Source organism: Pygoscelis adeliae, unplaced genomic scaffold (genome assembly GCF_000699105.1).
Source record: "Pygoscelis adeliae isolate BGI_AS28 unplaced genomic scaffold, ASM69910v1 Scaffold130, whole genome shotgun sequence".
NCBI classification, from domain to species: domain Eukaryota; kingdom Metazoa; phylum Chordata; class Aves; order Sphenisciformes; family Spheniscidae; genus Pygoscelis; species Pygoscelis adeliae.
The window spans coordinates 1,192,682-1,211,358 of NW_008824031.1; the positions used below are offsets into that span (position 1 = coordinate 1,192,682).

At 42.5% G+C, this 18,677-nt stretch overlaps 1 protein-coding gene across 1 annotated transcript in view; it reads left to right on the forward strand.

The window, feature by feature from the left end:
- Nucleotides 1–7,441, forward strand: part of TMEM179 (transmembrane protein 179) — an 8,075-nt gene extending 634 nt beyond the window's left edge. The window contains exons 2-4 of the mRNA XM_009327651.1: nt 3,474–3,611; nt 5,135–5,213; nt 7,262–7,441. Of these exons, the coding sequence (XP_009325926.1) occupies nt 3,474–3,611; nt 5,135–5,213; nt 7,262–7,441 (397 nt within the window). The remainder of the gene's footprint in view (nt 1–3,473; nt 3,612–5,134; nt 5,214–7,261) is intronic.
- The last annotated feature ends 11,236 nt before the right edge of the window (nt 7,442–18,677 follow it).

Consider the following 18,677-nt stretch of genomic DNA (forward strand, 5'->3'; position numbering starts at 1 on the left):
CCGCTATGCGCCTGCTGCCCTTTGGCAGTCTGGAAGTAGTATCTGGCCAGCTCTGCTGTAGTGGGCATGGAGGGTGCTGGGGGCTGCAGGGCGATGCTGGAGGCTGGGGCTCGCAGGTGCCTCCTGACCATGGTCCCACTACATGTCCCTGCAAAGGGGTGCCTTCCCCAGACGTACACCGGGTATGTCAAAAACCTTGAAACAACATGGTTGTGTGTGGGAGGGGGCAGAAGGGAGCGGCTGGTGGTCCCCCTCTATTTTTATCCTGCTTTTGTGGTGGACATGGCAACTATTGCAGAGAACAACTATTGCCTGGTTACGACATGAGAGCAATGCTGAGCACTCCCTGCAGCAGCCGCAGGGCTGCACTGACAGCCGGTTACTGTGCTCAGACAAACCAAGGGGCATCAGAGCCCAGCAGGAACAGCGAGAGGCTTGGTGGTCCAGGCAGCAGCTCCGGAGTGCTGTGCTCTGTGCTTGCCTGTTTGGTGGCCTGTCCTGCCACCTTGGGTAGAGCCCCTGGCACAGGTAACTCAGCCTGCAGATGCTAAGGGACCAGGGCCCTCCAAGCACCCACCTGCACAGAGGTGGGAAGGCAGGAGCATGCATGGGTGGCTGGCTAGACTAGGAAAGCCATTTTCCCATGGTTTAGGGACCATGCCAAGGGTAAATCACTTATTTCCAGGTCTATTTGGACTGGAGGTTTCTTGGGTCAGTGGCTGTTACGCACGTTTGGGCTTGTACAACACCCTGATGTTGGTAATATTGGGGACTGGATAGCAGTGTTGTCTCCCTGGCTCTTTCCAACCACTCTCAAGCTGCCTAATACTAAAATATGCTCAAGTAATAGCAAGTATAGACTAGAAACTTATTTCTATATTAAAACTTACCTTACAAGATCTAAATATAACGATGGACTTGATACATTTGAATTCAGCTTCCTCAGGTGATCATATGCCTATAGAGGATTAGTTGAATCCAGATGCTTTTTTTTCAGTTTTGCCGTTCAGAACTAGTTAATTTTTGGAAGAAATCAGCAGTAAAACCCTTGTAATAATGAAATTTGGATCAGATGTTTGGCCTGCTTCTAAACGTGGCTATTTAGTTTAAAACCTTTCGGCAGGCCCCTGAAAATTGTCCCTTTAGGATCACTGCTGCCGGGCCAGCCCTGGAGCAAATTGGCCTGAGGCAATCAGGGATAGCACCCTATGCATCCTAGCAAGGTGGCCAGCCTTCATGTGCAATGGCTTTAAATGATTGCTGTCAGATAGTTAGGACTGCTAAAAATCCTTCTTAAAACGGCCTCAGCACCCCTTGCCTCAGGGACAGACTGAGCTCAAGTTGCCTGCAGGAGTAGGAAAAGCAAGTGCTGGCTGCCAGCCATGCTCTGGGCCCGGGACTATTCAGCTCAGCTGAAAGGTAGAGGTACAACTCAGATACTTCACTGCTAGGATTGCAAAGCGACTTCTACTTTGAGTGTAAGCATTTATCATTACAGGGCATTCACTCAATCTAGAATATATAGCTTGAAATTCTGACATAAGGAGAAAAATAGGTGAGGTAGAGAGCTGAATTGCCAGAGTTCTCTACCAGGATGCCCTGGCCTTAGGATTCTCCAGCACACGGTGATGGTTACTGATTACCTGGTGCAAATCAAGTGCCATGCTGAGCCCTGCTTTGTCAGTGGAAAGTCAGATTCTGGACCTTGGCACCTCTTATGCTGCAGGGTAGGAAGTAGAGGGAGGACTAGAGGTCCTGGGCTGGCGATGATCCACTGAATAATCCTGGTAACAGTTCTTTTTCTAGAGCTGTTAACTAATTCTGGTGTCAAGGCTGTTTTTATTCAGTGGGCAGTTCAAGTCTTTTCTGCCTCTCAGGCCAGCATACCATGCTAAGGTGCACACAGTGGATATGGCTTTAGCAACACTCGGGATGAAATCCAGGCTAGGTGTGAAAATCAGGGCAGGGGCAGTGGACATGCAAAACCATGGTGTGCTCATACCAGCTCCCTCTGCCATATGGGTGACCCTGGCACTCGGTGGAGGTGAGCTGATCTAGTCTGCCAAATCCAGTGAAGCCAAAGGACAAGAGTAGGATTCATCTCAGTGTTCACCTAGAAGTCAGGTGTCCTGGTATTCAGCTCCCACTACAGTGTGTAAGGGCACTTCTGGAAGGTGGTTTATTTCACTTCTTTTCTATCAGAGTTGGGATGGGATGACTGTCACTTTGGACAGAACCTAGGCAGACCCTCTAAAGCCACGTCAACCCAGGAACAGACATGCTAACCCCACTGGTAATTGTTTCCTCATCTCATTTTAAAGAAGTCCTCCTGAGGTCGCATATGTATCACCATGTATAACCTGTAGAAATTAGGATTGTCCAGCCCAGAACCTTCCCAGGATTCAAAGACTGACTCAAAAAGCCTCTTGGCTTTTCATTTAATGAACCACCAGGGAAAAGAAATGACTGTTTGTTTTGTTCTCTGAGGTGAGTAGAGTCCTATGCCCAGCATAATGAGAGTGGCACTGGTGGGAAATTTGTCGTGTTCATCCTTGTCACCAAACCTGAATAGGATGACCTGCCTCCTGGAGTTGCCAGTCTTCCTCCAACCTAGAGTAGATGTCCAGTTTTTAGATAATGAGGCTTTCCAAGTGCCACCTAGAGCAGTTTCAAGTAGAGAAGGGCTTGGTCAGAAAAGGAATAGAAAGTTTTCACTAGCTAGAATTAAGGGGGGGAGTTAAGCAATGAGGTTGGAAAATTAGTGGACAGTTCCCTGACCTTATGGGGCCACTGTAAGCATCCCACCCTCTACCACTCCAGACACAGCACGTGCCTAGGGCTGGCCCTGTTTGGGCAGACTTAACGGAGCTAAGGTAAATTGACATTCAGCTGGCAGAAATAACATACTGACACCAAAGCCAGAGAAGTCCCAGGAGAAGCTGGCCTGCTCTGCAAATTGCCCATAAAACTGAGATTCGTGTCCTATGATGGCAGTGCCTTGTGTTACATTGCTTAAAATGATTATAGCTATCAGTACTGTGTTGTTTTATTTTTAGTTTCCCTCTCCTAGGCAATTTTTGACCCAATGATCACTTTAGTAATGAAATAATTTTAGCTCCAGTTACTATATAATTTGAGCTAATGACATTTATTTTAACAATGGTGATTTTCATCATTACAGCTAATGAAAGACATGCTGTGTATGAACAATCACCACTTAGTATTTATGATTTAAAGCACCATCCTCCTATGGTGAAGAAAAAAAAATCAAAATCAAAAGCATTTACAAATGAAGATAATGTGACTCAGAACCATAATCCATAGTTTTTCAATGTATTAGGTGTTCTTAATTAAAGCAGATGTGTTTCAAATGGAAACTGATATCTTTGTGCCCAGTGTATGCTGCTTAGAGAGACTGCTGATGTTGTGTTTCAGCTGTTTATGAGTTACATTTTTCTTCCCTTTTATTACAGCTCTTTCTTTTATGCCTTCCTGAATCTGCTGATCAGCGCCTTTGTGGTGTTTATCACATTTATTGCTAGCACTATAGTGAGTGTAGGATTTAACATGTGGTGTGATGCAATTACCGAAAAAGGAAGCATGCCAAATAGGTTAGTATTGAAGAATACATTTTCTTCCTCTTTTTTTTGTATATGCGCAAATGAACAGTGGTGTTACAAACTGTAGTTATTACATGCAAGGTGAGAAAGGGGAGAAGGTGTCTGTAATGTGGAAATCCAGATTTTTTTCATCTGGAACAAAAAGAGCAAATAAAACTTTTTTTGCTTTTAGTTCCCCACAAAGAAAAGTACAGTTGCCGTGGTGTTTTATGGTCTCTTTAAGAGTCATGATCATAAGCAAAGGAAATCCATTAGGTTAAAAAAAATTATTTCCAAAGGATAGCTAAGTTTGGAAATGTTGTAACAGTGTGGGGGGGTATGGTCTTGTGAGCAGGGCAGGGACTGGGAGTCAGGGCTCCTGGCTTGCTCTCCTGGCTCTACCACTGACCCACCATATGACAGCAGGCAAGTCACTCATCCTGCCTGTGCCACAACACACCATCATCCAAAAATTGGTATAAAGATGCTAGCTTCATAGTGGTGCTGTGGATGCCCTGAGAGCTGCAGAATGGAAAGTACTTTGTAAGTAGAAAGTACAGATGGTTGATACTTTCTTACAGTGCACAAAATGTACAGCTCCTAAAATGGTCTACGGTATCCCATGATGCTTATGCTCCTTATAGGAAACATGATAAGTTGAGGTAGATTTTTTCCTATCAAACAAATAACAATGAAGAGAGAGAAAAAGGTGACATTTTATGTCATATGATATTGAATAAACATACTATTTAAAGCATACATTTATGTTTCACATTGTCATATGTTGTAAAATGCCACAGTAAATGTTCTGTTTAGGGCTGCAACGATTAATCGAATTATTTGAATATTCGGTTAAAAATTCAATTACAAAAAACGCCTAATCGAATATTCGGATAAGAACCCAAGATGACTGACAGCACTGAAAAGGAGAGAGAAGAGGCTGCAGAAATCAACCAAGAGATAGAAAGACAACCTCAAAATCCTGGGATTTTTTTCACACCAGTAAAAGTCCAAGTTATTTGTAAAATCTGTAGGCAGCCTCTATCTTACCATCAGAGTACCGTCTCCTTGCTGGAGCATCCGAAACAAACACACCCACACAATCCCTTCTTCTAAGGCTTTTCCTGATGAAGTCAAAAGGTAACGGAGGCTCATACATTTTGTTTCATTGAGGGGTGAAGCAATCAAGCTGGGGTGATGCCAGATGTGCGTATGTGGGAGGCTTGGGGGTAGCGGGAGAAGAGGGTTTTAAGTATATTATTGTCATAATAACTATTATAGTTCCACTTACAGAAGATTGGTGTTATCACTTACATAATTATACTTTTTTTTTTAAAGAAAGTAATTACATGCCTCTTTTAGGCTAGCTTTAGAGAAGATTGGCAAGCAACCTGGCTACTGTAATAACTTGAATATCTTTTGGTAGAACATGCTGTTGTGACTGTTTGAAACACATGTAAGATGTTGCTTCATGTTATGTTTGGTATCTCTGAAATAATTTTCTTTTTTCCCCTCCAAATGCTTTCCTTGGGTAGCTGTGAGGAATTACAGGATATAGATCTTGAACTGAACTTAGAAAACTCTGCTTTCTACGACCAGTTTGCTATTGCACAGGTAGGTCAGACTAGGTCATGGTTCTATCATCTCAGTTCATTTGCCATTTGCTCATTGATCTGGGATTGCTGGAGCTGAACTACCATTCCTCTGAAATCAATGGGAACGTTTCCACTGACTTCAGCAAGTGCTGAATCAGAATGATAGCGATGGACACATTTGCACTTTAAAATCAAAACAGATAGTTTTTAATGCAGACATGTCAAAACCTGACTCTACCACTGATCATGTTACTCATGATGGAAAATTTATTGTTTCTCCAAAGAATGAGCTCTGCAAAAGTTGCAATTGCTGTTCAGACTAATGTCTGACCTGCACCAGATCATGGGGCTATTAGATTTGCCTTCCATGAATTTGTCTGAGATCCTCTGAGCCCTTATAAATATCAGACCATTGCAAATAGTTAAAGATTACTGTTATTTAGATAGGGTTGTTTTCTGATGAATCTTTGAGAATTAGACCTCTAAGGCTGTCAGATCTTTCTATTGAATACACTAGCTCTAAGTCAACAATCAGTCAGTGAACACTGGGACTTGAGCAATTGCTTATGTGAGCACATACTAGTTCTGCAAGGAGGATAACCCCATCCATGCAGGGCTGCATCCATACACATGCTGCTTATGTTGTCCCACATAGGAAGAGACATTAGCTTGGCTGGGGCACTCCTTGAAGGTAGCTGTGCCTCTTAGGCACAAGCTAGTTTCCCGCCTTTGTTGCCAGCACTGACATCTAGACACCCAGCTCAGACATATCTGCGTGTAGGACAGAAATATGCCATAAAAGTGACCCCTTTATATGATGCTAGCCAAAGGCCAGGCTGTATTTTGTAGCAGATTTTGCCATTAGCTCGTAATCTGGCAGCTAATGGGAGGGTAGCAGAAGTAAGCCTGTTATCTGTCTGTAGCTTTGAGTTCACGGGAACACTAAATGTCCATGTCTACCCTTGTGAGCTTCCAATTCTTTAGATATGGTCATATAAAGCCAAATTCGTATCTCTTATTTCCAAGGTTTGTAGAGTAACTCAAAAATATTCTTTACTCGTGAACTGAGAGAATTGTAAGTATGGGCAGAAATACTTAAGAGAATTTCCAAAGTGCATAAGATATATAGGAACATAAACTGCCTTTAAAAAATAGTAGCCCTTGCTTATCTAAATTGGCTATTAGAGTAAACAGCTGTATTACTGTCTGGAAGTGTTTAAATGGTTGTATTTTTTTAATTAAAAATGCAGCATGTCAAAACTAAAATACAGGGATTCAATTAATGTTTCTTTGCTAAAGGCATCATAGAATTAAAATGGAATTTCTACTGGAAAGCGTTATTACAGATGAGCCTCCTCTGAGGCAGGGAGGCCAACATTCAAGTACCTGTACTGATCACAGTGTAATTATTTCTACGAAGTTAAGCAAGAGAGACTGACAAGTTAGTGATGGAACCTATTGCAGATCTGAGGCTGTAAGCCCGGGTATCTCACACCAGGTATAAATAAACCACCAGGAACTTGGATGGATTGGAGTGGGTTTCTCTTGCTGTCTGAGTTCATGCTAATGTGAACCAGTCACCCCAGAGTAACTGTCCAATTGGTAAGATTTTCTCAACAATATTTTGAATAGAAATATCCTAAAATTTATACTTATCCAGGGGTAGTGGGAGGCCTGAAGGACTTGGGAAGAAAGTTTTGGAAAATGTCTTAAAACATATTGCAGTTCCAAAGTAACAAAAGTGAAATAATCCCAAGAACTTTGGGCCAACCAGAATGTCAGATATGGGAAGTTCAATGGATGCACCTGGATTATACAGATTTCTTTTTTTCATTATTGTACTCAGTGCATTTTTGCTTCAGTTTTTCTAGTACATAAAGAGTTTTTCCTTTTAAGCTAGGAACAACTTGACAGAGTTGAGCAACAGTGGGGCCAGGACCTCACTGGGTGTGACTTGGTGTGACTCCATGGATTTTGGTCCAGCTGAGATCTTGATATTCACCTGGACAGTTGACTTTGTTTTTACAACACAGTACTGACCTCTTTATCATTTCTTTTCTTCTCTAGTTTGGTCTCTGGGCTGCCTGGCTGACTTGGCTGGGAATTACGATTCTGGCTTTCCTGAAGGTTTATCACAACTACAGACAGGAGGACCTGCTAGATAGTCTGATCCATGAAAAGGAGCTGTTGCTAGGAAGATCCTCTTCACGAACCTCTTTGCAAGATGAGAAAAGTGGCATGATCTAAAGTGCAAGCAAATTTCCAGGGCAGGATCTAGATTTTATTATTCAGTAATGTGAGCTGAAGTTGAGTCAGGGTATTGAGTGTGTGAGATCTTTTCTTTCCTGAAAAGAGATGTACTTGCGAATCACCCACTTCCTCCATGAGAAATTGTTGGCAGAAATACTTATATTAGGACACAGAGAATGAATGGCCCCATATGCCATCGGCACAGCAAACTTTCTGTCCTGCGCAGGCACAATCTGTAACCTCCTCTTGCCAGCAGAGCTCCTGTGTGCTATCACTGGCTTTCAGGGCAGGGGCCATTTTGGAGGACTGATCTGGCAAGACCAGGCTACAGAGTCCAGGCTATTTCTTCAAACTATTCTGCAACAACAGTTGTAACTAGGGCTGTGTCCGGTCCCTCTTCTCTCCCTTCTACTCCCTTTTGTCAGTAAAGCTGCCCCTATTCTCACTTTATTCTGGGTAATTGCAGCTCTGGTCCAGGTACAGACTCTCACTGTCTCTGCTTTTGCTAGGTATGGATGCAGTGCTGACAAACCTGTTGCTCCTGCTCTGACTTTGGGTTTATTTAGAAGATAGAGACCTGTATTCCAGACTTGCTATTTAGTATTGGACAGTGTTAATCAATTTCATGAAACCACTATATTATTACAGTATCTGTCAAAAACTGTGTATCATTTGGAAGGATGGTGGACAATTTTTGTGGTTTTGTTTCTTCTTAGATTTTGGCATGACCAACATTTATTATGACTCCTGAAGTGTAGTGTAGCTAGCAATTGCTGAAGCTTGCATACTAAGAAATTAGGCTGAATAGATAGTATTAATGCTTGTGCATTTATAAATGTAACTTGGTCCCTAACATTGTATACTATTCAGTTTTGAGTATTAGAATTTACTTGTGATATTTATTTCATATAGGGTATGCAAAATTACTGTAAACATTTGCATTGTAGGTATCTGTATATATCTATGAACATAGCAAGGAGCTCAAACAGCTGAGTTATTTTATAGGTAGTTCAGTGTTGAATGGGTCCGTTCTCTCCAGTCCATGGGCAGGAGACCCAGGGCTGATGAATTTTGCTGTGAAAAGGGAGAAGAACTGTTATTTTCACAAAGATCACTAGTGACTTCGTTGTTGCTTTCAGTTTTGCTTGGCTAGTGCTTCAACAAATAAGGTGGATGGTTGAGACAAGAAGTAGATCCGATAATTAAGAAGAGTCACTCTGATGAATGTGGGATTTGCACGGCAGAGAAGTAAAGTTGTGCTAGAATTAGGCAGTTATCCCCAGGTACACATTACACACAAGACTCCCATTCAGCGGAAAACTTAAGCAAGCAGTTAAGTTTAGGCTGAAGAAGATTTTTTTGGAGTACAATGACACTGCCTGCGTTTGAGTTGAGACTGCATTTATTGCAACACAAGTGCAAACATGCACAACTACATTGCCTAGTAAATAGGAAGGAGGGGAGAGAAGGCAGCAGGCTTCTACTCTGTCAGAGCTCAAGCCTGGGGCTAGCACAACCATGGAGATTTACTGTTGTCTTCTGGGGACTATTTGATGCTTGAAGTTAAGTACCAGCTTAAGCATTTGGTTGAAATAGAATTTGAAGTCATAACAAATCCCTAAATTAGTAAGCATTTTAAGGCATAAAATCTAACATTACATTTAACAGCCAAATTGTTCTCATCGGTTTAGGGAAAAAACCCTCCATGGGCTCTCAGCAGTGAGCTGGCTCTGTGAACATTGTTTATAGCCCCAGCTGGCCACAGCTATCTGTAGAGAGATCTTGTTTTTCAGCATGATTTCTGCCCACAAGGGAATGCAATTCCTTTGAAAGCTCTACAGCAGTGGCTTTTTTGTAGTTGTGAATTGACATCAGAGGAGGAGTTCCTGAAGAAGGAATCAGAGATCGTTAGTTAATACCAACTTAAATTTCAGAGATCTGGACTGTTGGAGTGCCTTTTTTTATTCATTTGGCCTAATAAGAGATAAACCTATGCCCTTTACCAGGGCCTGACCTTCCCCTTCATACCCCAAAGAGCTTGGGTCCTGAAAGTTAGCCTGTTCCCTATGTTTCCCCGGTTGTTTGTCCAACTGTAAAAGACACTACTTCTCCTTTCAGTCTCACTTTGAATTTAAGATTCAGCAGTGATGTGTCTTCCCACAAATTACTTCAGTGCATGCCTTACTCCTCACGTGGAACCATGCTGCCGCTTTGTATAATATATTTTACGTATGTGCCAAATCAGGCTTAGGCTGAAGTAACACATGGGTTGGGATCACTGCTCTTGCCTGGGGGTCTGAAGAACCAGGAGGCAGAAGACAGCAAGTGCCTCCTCCTCATCCTTGCTCTGAGGTACCAGGGCTCAAGCCTTGTCTCTGGTTCTGAGGAGGAAGAAGATGCTGCTCATTCATGAGGTCCAGAGCTCTCTTTTCTCCTGTCTCAGGGTCTTTTCCTCCTTTCCACTTCCATGAGAAGCAGCAAACACTGGTCCTGAGGTTTCTACTCTTGTTAACTTTTGTGGTTAGCATTTTCACAACATTTGTCACCCTGACATTTTCTCCCTGACACTATCTTCATTGTTTTTCAGCTTGATAGACAAAAAGTGGTATCTTTAAAGCACCTGGGGCAGCCAGGATCCCACCTCGAAGTAAAAATCAATAGGAATGAAATACTTCGCTTCAGCCTTTGGGAAGTCCAGCCCAATACAAGTACACGTACAGACTCACCTGTTAACTGTGGCAGCAAAGCTTAGCCTCTCTAATTCATGTACCTGGGTGAATTCTTCTAGCCCCAGTTGCATTTCAGTGCCCATGAATGCAAGCATCTTCGCTGTTGGAGTTGGCATGTAAACTGAAAAGAGGCTGAGGCTCTTCTTTGAGGTCCACATGCATCCCAGTCTCTTTTCCCCAGATACCCTCACTTGACCAGGTGGGGTGAGATTGGCACCGAGCTTGCAAGCATCAGTGATGCTTAAAAGCAAAGCTAGTTTTGAAGGAAGCCCCTGGGCAGGTGAGAAGGCAGAGTGTGTAGTGAGAAGCATTCTGGCTGACTTGAGGGGAGGAAGGGTATCGTGCAATGCCCAGTTATTGGACCTGGCTGGGCTTTCTTGTTTGCATTTAGCTTTCTGCAACCTCTTCTTCTAAAGCTTGGACACTCAGACCAACCTGGTGATGCCAGTCTGAAAATGTGTTAGAATAGCAGTATTATTTATACACATACATACCTACCTACCTATGCTCTCTCTCATACACATCTCTCTTGTACATTTTTGACCTCTGCTTTTAGTCATCCATGGCCAACCAGCCCAGAGTGTGGCTGCAGTAGGAGTTTCTCTAAGTCAAATGTTGCATTTCTGTGATATTTCAATGCTGCCTTTAATTTGCCGTCTCCAAAAGCAGGCCTCTGGGGACACTCTAGCAAGAGGTATATTCAAAGAACTGGAACCCTGTGTGGTATTTATACTTGTATTTATTAATTGTCACATGGTGGAAAGGGAAAAAGCTTTGTGGCCTTTGCCCATGCAGCCCCTCCTGCTGCTGCCCATCACAAAGCTGTGAGCCATTCTGGTGGAGAATACGGGATGCAGTTGTTTAGTCACCGTGTTCCCTGTGATGCTAAAACCATAGTCAAAAGGTCTTTGTTTTGGCCTGTGAAAATTGCTAGTAACGCAGGGAGAGCCTTACTTGGTCGAATGCAACTGGATGCTGCTTTCCGAGGCACCGGCGTGTTGCCACGCAATTATTCTGTTATATCAAATATATTCCCCACGTCCTGGCTACCATCTGTGGTTAATTTCCCTGCCAATTCCCTACCAGAAGTCCACATTGGGTTAGAAAAATCTGACCTAACAAGTGTCATCTGAGCTTTTAGATCAATGCTGTTTATTATTATTTTTATAATGGAGAAACAACTGAAGCTGTTTTTTGGAATAGAATTTCCTCATGAGGGCACAAATGCTCATAACTTCTTATCCCACTAATTCATGAGGCATCTTTCGGTTGTGAACTTTCAATAAGAATCACAAAAATAAGAGCATGATGATTTATTTTAAAAACTGAAGGACACGTGTGTTATGGCAATGTTTCTATGGTCCCTTAGAAAACTGGTTGTTATAATAACCACTGATGGATGCTTGAGTATACAGACCTTGTCATGAAAGCATTCAGTGTCAGGGAGGTGGTGTATGTGTGTATGTACAATGTACACACATATATGCCAGAAATAATTCCACTGCTCTTCTGTCATATGGATATAGGCTCTTCTCCTAATAGGCAGCTTAGGTTGGAGTAGTTGTTAGGTTGCCTTAACTTTCTACACTGCCTTTTTCTTACTTAGTATTAGGATCTGTGCAATGATACATAGGTTATGATACCCAGAGGTGGATGTGATGTGAGCGGAGTAGGAAAGCACTGGCCAGTGCACAACTTCCAAAGGGCTGAGATGGGTTTCTAATGAGGGTTTGCAGATATTTTAGCTTCTCCTCTGTCTCTGGGTAATGTCCTGATGTTAGCCCATATTAGTCCTGTTAGGAGCAGAAAGTCACATTTCCCTTCAAGGCCTTCCCTCACCAACACAAAACACTGTTGATTTAACCTATGTAGTATTCAGGATGGAAGCAGAGCTGCAAGGAATAGGAGCACACACTTTACAGTTGTATTGCATGAGCAAGGGGTCCTGATTTCCCCTGATTCAGGAATTCTGCACCATGGACTCCTAAACGACCAGTGACCCTGGCATGAACATGGTCCTGTTATTAATTCATTTAAAATACAGACTTGCAGACAACAAACAGAACATATTTTGACAGGAGTATCAGTCATTTGGTTGCCAAACCATACTCTTCTGCAACACAGTACAACATTCTGGCTCAAAACAGCCAGCATGTCTTTTTGTAAACAGTCATTTTTTTTTCTGTTAGAAAAGATAAGGTGACAAAGGGGAAAAAAGATGTATTTATAATACAGGTATTTAGTACCGGGAGTTTAGATGGGAGAATTTGTTGGAGAACTTATTTATTGTCTTAATGGTTGAAGAAACTCAAGCAGATCTTTGGTGTAGCAAGTTAGTCTGTAGTTCTTGAGGGACAGAGGGCTAAGCTGATTTATGGTGTCTGAGAATCTAACCAATCTAACCCTCTGTATTCAAAATAACTGAAAACTCACCTTAAGAAAACATGTACTGTTTCTTCTAAATCCCCAATGTAAATAGCTGGTTAGAATGCCTTAGGCTGTGTTATTCTCTGAAATGGAGGGCTAGACTGGACAAACTGATTCCTGGTTGGAGCGTTTTGGGGTTTCCTGGTGCAATAGCTGTTGCATGTGAAATGCATGACAGGTTGAGCGAGGACACTCAGGATTCCCCTGGACACCTGAAGGCTCTCATCAGTGAGATACGAAGCTGTGCTTCACCTTCATTTGTCCTCCAGAATCTCTTAGTCTTTGTTGCATATTGGTCCAATCTCAGTTGTTCGCACCTCATGCAGTTTAGCCCTTAGGTTGATGGTTGGGCACCATCTCCTGATGGGGGATGTGCGTAGGAGTCTCCTCAGGCTGATCCAGGTGCAGAACGCAGGGTCCCCTTGCTAGGGAAGTGTGAGCCACAGGCCGTTGTACAGGCTTTATGCTGGAAACAGGGCTTCTGCGCAACGTCAAATCACACATCGATCTACATGATGGGTCTCAGAAAATGCAATAACAAATGTGCAAATTCAGAATGGATGCCAGCTGCAAAATGTTCAGTGCAAGAAAGTACATGCAAACCTGGTGTTTGGGTAAATGTAGCTTTTATCACCTCCCTTCTCCAAAGCCTCCCACCTCAAACATATTGCATGTAAAATCACTTTTACTATTTAAATGATAAATTTAACAAAAATCCAGACAGTCATTCATACTGGCAAGACTTACAGTATTTTGTGACAAGCCAATCTGGATTTTGACAAAACTTTTGTCTTTTCTTTTAAATCAATGGACTGGGTGTGAACATCCTTGAGCTAATGAGAATCCTGTCTGTATCCAGATCCTAAATTTGTGCCTCAGACCATTTCCTTTGCTGATGGAAATAGCCCATTTTTATCTCATTGGAATGTTTGCTTTGGAGACCACGAATGTCCTTTCCTTATGCTTAGGCAATCTGGGAAGGTTTTGTATTAGCAGGTTTTGCCTGGCTAGTTTCCACACCTGCATGCAGTGAGAAAATGCTCATATAGGTTCATGAGCACTGAAATTGTTTTAGAATTTCTGTTCATGGCCCTAATGCCTTGAAGTGCATGTTTCTGTTTTTGTCCTTCATAAGAAAGAGGAAACTTAACCTGAGCTGTATTTTAATGTGCACAAATACACATGTAAGAGATTTCTGAATTTTTTTTGAAGTGACAAAATTCCACTAAATAGTCTGTGAATCTAACAGCTGCATAGTAGACAGCACTTTGATGTACTCCTGACATAGAAGGGAAAAACACAACTGCACTTTCTCAGAAAACTTAACATTTGTTTCTGAGAGGTTAGACAGCAATTTACTTAATATATAGCAAGTGCTGCTTATTTCAGTACAGGCATGTAATTGATAGCATCTTTCCATTCTGTTGTTGGGAAGAGTATTTACATAGCAATGCTTTCTCTTTAGTTTCTTTTGTCCTTGCCAAAGAGTGTAATTGAACTGCTATTGCAAACAGATTAATGTGAATGTATTCACCTGAGTGCTTAAACTTTTCTACCTCTCATAGCTGCTATAACTGCTATAACTGCTTGAACTGTTATTGCACACAACAGTCGAAAGAACTGAATCCATGTGAGAGTCTAAATCCTATTTTCATAGATAGCTAAAATATTTAGGATTTAACTCTTATTATCTTCCTGTCAGATTCTCGTTCCTAAAAAATGGGCATAGGCACCCAAGAAGGGCTGTGTGAATAACCCTTTTGATTGGTCAAATAACACTTTTTTTTCTTTTTTTTTTTCTTTATTTTTTCCCCTCACCAAAACAAAAAGGCAGCAACTGTGATTTGTTAGACATGGAAGGTTATACGTTACCTGAAGATCTACATTTCAGAAGGGTGGCAGAAAGCAACGAGCTATCTGTTAAAATGCCTGTAACCGTCCTTCCCCAGCCCTCTCTCCTGGCAGGTAACTGCGAGGCACAGGTTTAATGTCCCCCTCTGCCTTGGGAGACAAAAGTCTCCATCTCCATGGTGAACACTTCCACCATGGTGTTATCCGGGATCCCCCTCAAATCCTCCTGCTGGAGCTTTTCTACATGGCTTGAAATTCCTAAATAACAATGTTTTAGCCTGGTGGTTCTGGTGTTTATCAAGGAGACAGAGTACTTGGCAAGAAGAGCTGCTCACTGAAATAGCCTGAATTATTTGTATATGGTGGAAATCCAGTTTGAGAAGCTTTTGTTCCCCCTTTCGGCTTGACTATGTTGTAAAGTAAGGGTTGAGACAACCTGCCAGGAGGTGGGAATGAGAAGTCATCATTGCTGTTGACCTCTTGGGTGATTTCTCACACAAGTGAGTAAACAGTTGTGTGACAAAACTACTCTTTATCTGCTCCTTATTTTCCCCTTGTTTCCCCCCAGATCTGGGCAAGTTTGACTCCAGTTTGTATACAGATTCTGAAGAGTATTTATGGATGTGAGAAAAATTGCAGCTCCTATGGCAAACCTTACCTTTTGTCAAAAAATAAGAAAAATAAGATTTTCCCTGTTCTCACTTGGGCTCTCTGAGGTATGACGTCAAACCCTTCCCTTTACATAAGCCAGGCCTGACTCGAGTGACATATTGCTCTAGGAGGTTCCCAAGGCTGGTGCCAGCCTCGAGGAACCTGGTGGAGTTAGCTGAGTGCTGTGTTAAACCATAGGTTTTAAGGCAGGGAAATGTTTGAAAATCATCTGTCATGGTATCCCACATAACACAGTCCAGAGCTCTTCCCCCACTCGCTCCTGCAGCAGAGGGAATTATTTTTTCTTGTTAACACTGTGAAGTCCAATAGTTTGTGTCTGAAATACAGCACATCTTCCTGCAACACACTGAATCTTGATTTCATCAGTTAACCCTTTCCACTTTCTAGGCTGCTACAACAGTTTTAACCGACATTGTTAAAACAGTGTTCAACATTTGAATTCAAAAGGTGCTAACAGTCTCCTTACTAAACCACAGTGTTCTGGAGTTGCAAGCAGTCCTTTTGTTAAATGATGCTGAGAAGCTCCGTGCTGAACAGCATCTTTCCAGGGGGAGGACCACTGCATTGGGGTCTATAGCCAGTGCAGACTGATGGCATCAGAGCAATTCTGGTCAAATACTCTCTGAATAAAACTATTGCTATTTTTCAGCTCAAACTACACAATTGAGAATTCAATATATTGTGATCTGAAGTACACTCCTAAGAGAGTTTTGAAGGTTTATAAACAAAACAACAACAACAAAAAATAAACAGTTCCACTGACACCTCCTCCCCTAGATCCTTTCATCTCCAAAAACATTCCTGCAAACTTCACAGAGGGTTTTATTGTCATCAAGCTGATCAGGCCTTATTTCTCATGTCTCTTCCTATTGGGGACAAGGACTGCTGAGGGGGACAGGAGAGTGCCATAAATCAGAATAGAAATAGATAGTGAGGAGAACGGTTAGTGCATTTGCTATGAGGGATTTCGGCTTTCAGGCTGCGATGTGAGGGATCCAGCATGGCAGTGCCTGCTCTGGCAGTGCTGGCACCAATTTCAGCCTTTGTTTGGCCTGCTCAGCTCCAGCCTGCTCATGTAGCTTCACAAACTGCAGAGCATCTCCTTGAAGCATGTGTTTGCCTACACTCAGCTTCTGGAGAGAGCCAGCTGTGTCAGCTGTGTAGATATCTAGTGTAAAGGTGCTGGCATTGCCACCAGGTTTGGAGAGGCTGCTTTGGAAACCTCTTCTTTCCATGTTGGCAGAGCCAGATACCCTACAGCTGGCCATTTGCCCTGTGCAGCTCGTGGCTTGTGTGGGGAAGGGAAGACTATTCCTAAATCTCTGTAGACTTGTTGTTTTTGAAAAGAGCTCATTAACACCCATAGTTTTAAAAGGTTTGTGTGGTACCACCTGCAAAGATCTGAAGCTGATCTTTCTTGCTTATAAGTCAGTGCAGACCCTGAAAACATTTCAGCCTCTCAGAAATGTATGTCCTGTGACTTATGCATTCATGAGCTGCTGTCTCTTCTTATAGCCATGTGAGAAAAGCCTTATATGAATCTAGATTAACCATTGTGTTATGCTGCTAAAGAGGTCCCCGCATCATGGGTATTTGGGGACAAAACTGAACACTTTTTCATAATTTGTTTAACTATTGAAAGTGGTAGAGGGGTAGATCCTTCGCTGGTGTATATAGCTTAGCTTTGTGAGCCATGCTGGAGCCATGCCAGCCCACACAAGCTGAGGGTAGAGCCTGGTCTGTTTTGAATATTATCTCTCTTGACTCGTATGGTCTTTTGCAGTGTAATGACTGCTGATTTGGAGCTTTAATTGCATGCATTTGACAGAAACAGAATTGGAGTGAGGTTTATTATTGTTTTGATACAGTCTCAAAAGGGAAGCTTTTTACTAGCATTTTAATATAGCCCTTTGTAAACACCTAGCAAATAAAAACTCTGAGTCCAATCCTTCTGCTACTGGAGTCACTGACAAAGTTTCCTTTGGCTTTAGTAGGAACTGGGCTGGGTTCAGTATAAGTGATACACTCTAGTGTTACTGATAATGAGTTAATGTGTTTTATATATTGATGCCTTTTGCTGGACAGTGCATTGGCTTTTTATGACCTGGTGATATATACAAATAAATTATTTGAAAAGTCAATATTTCTGTGCCTGTTTTTTGAAGGCGTATTTAACTTGTTGCAATGTAAGATAAAAAGTAGTTCTCAAAGTCAGTGGTAGCACCTTAGTTCGTCTACTCATTCCCCAGCATCTCCATGCCACAGCTTGCATGGTCAAGGATATGGCCAACCATCCTAAGCTTCCTGAGCCCTTTTGGTGCTATCTTCCAGCAGTCATCTTCTCCTTGCCTGCTATGGCATTAGGGTTCACTCCCATGTCAGCACGAAGCTGAAAGGCAGCTTGTTACCAAATGCAGAGGGGACCACAGGCTGCATGGGCAGGTTCATTTTCTATATGCTAGCTGGTTAATTTTCTTCTTGTAACATCAGCCTTTCTCTTCAGGGTTGGGCCTAAAGGCTCCCAACAGCTATCTTGGAGCAAGGAATTAGTAAGAAACAAGTCCACGCTATTATCTTAGAGGTTCCTGAGTTATTCCTTGAGGGCAGCTGGTAATACCCTTTTTCTAGTCACATGCTGCCAGCCCTTCTGCTTGCTTCGAAGTGGCAAAAGGCAGAAATGACAATTAAAATTGCTGCTATGGGCTTCTCCTGCTCCATTAATTTGTTTCCAGACTAGCAGGGTTGGAGAGATGAAAGGAGGGAGTGGGACTAGAAGCCGTCTTTGGGGCTGCCTTTTACCAGTGCTAATGCTGAGTGCATTAAAAGGTTAATGTAAAAAAATCTAGTGTCATCTCACTGTGTCCTTTTCTATCTCCTCTAATCGTACAGTTATGGATACACCTGCTAGTGCAATCAGGTGCTGTTGATGTGGTGAGCCTGCCTGAAGAGAGTGTTGGCAGCTGCCCTCCGTTCCTGCTGCAGGAATGTACTGAACACTGTCAAAACAACACTTATCCCATACTGTTGTGGTCTGCTGATTTCTGCTGTGCATTAATTTAATACCCATTGCATAAGGGATATTAGGCAGCACTTCTACCTTTAGGCCCTGTCGCTAGCCCATTTTCATGCACAGACCTCCTTCTACTCTCTTCTGGACCTTTGACTCTTGCCACCCCAGGCACTGCTCCTGGGAAGCTCACCTACTTGCTGCCCACTTCAAATATTGCTGCAAGAGTCCTGTCCTCCATCACTCCTCTTTCAGCCCTTTAAAGCAAAAGCATGACCATTTCCCAGCTGGATTAAATAATTGCTCAGGACTGGATGGCTTCAGGACTCTTGAATTCTGAAGCGATTCACCATGCTGGCACCAGCGTGAATTCAGGTGAACATCTCGACCATTTGTAATAAATTATGTACTCCTTCTCCTTTTTTACCTCTTTATGGGCAAATCTGAGGAGTTATACTGAAGGGAAACATTACTCAGCATGGCCGATTTCGGGTAACTTTATAGCTCCTATGAGCTCTTCCAAACTCATGGATTCACAAAGATATCA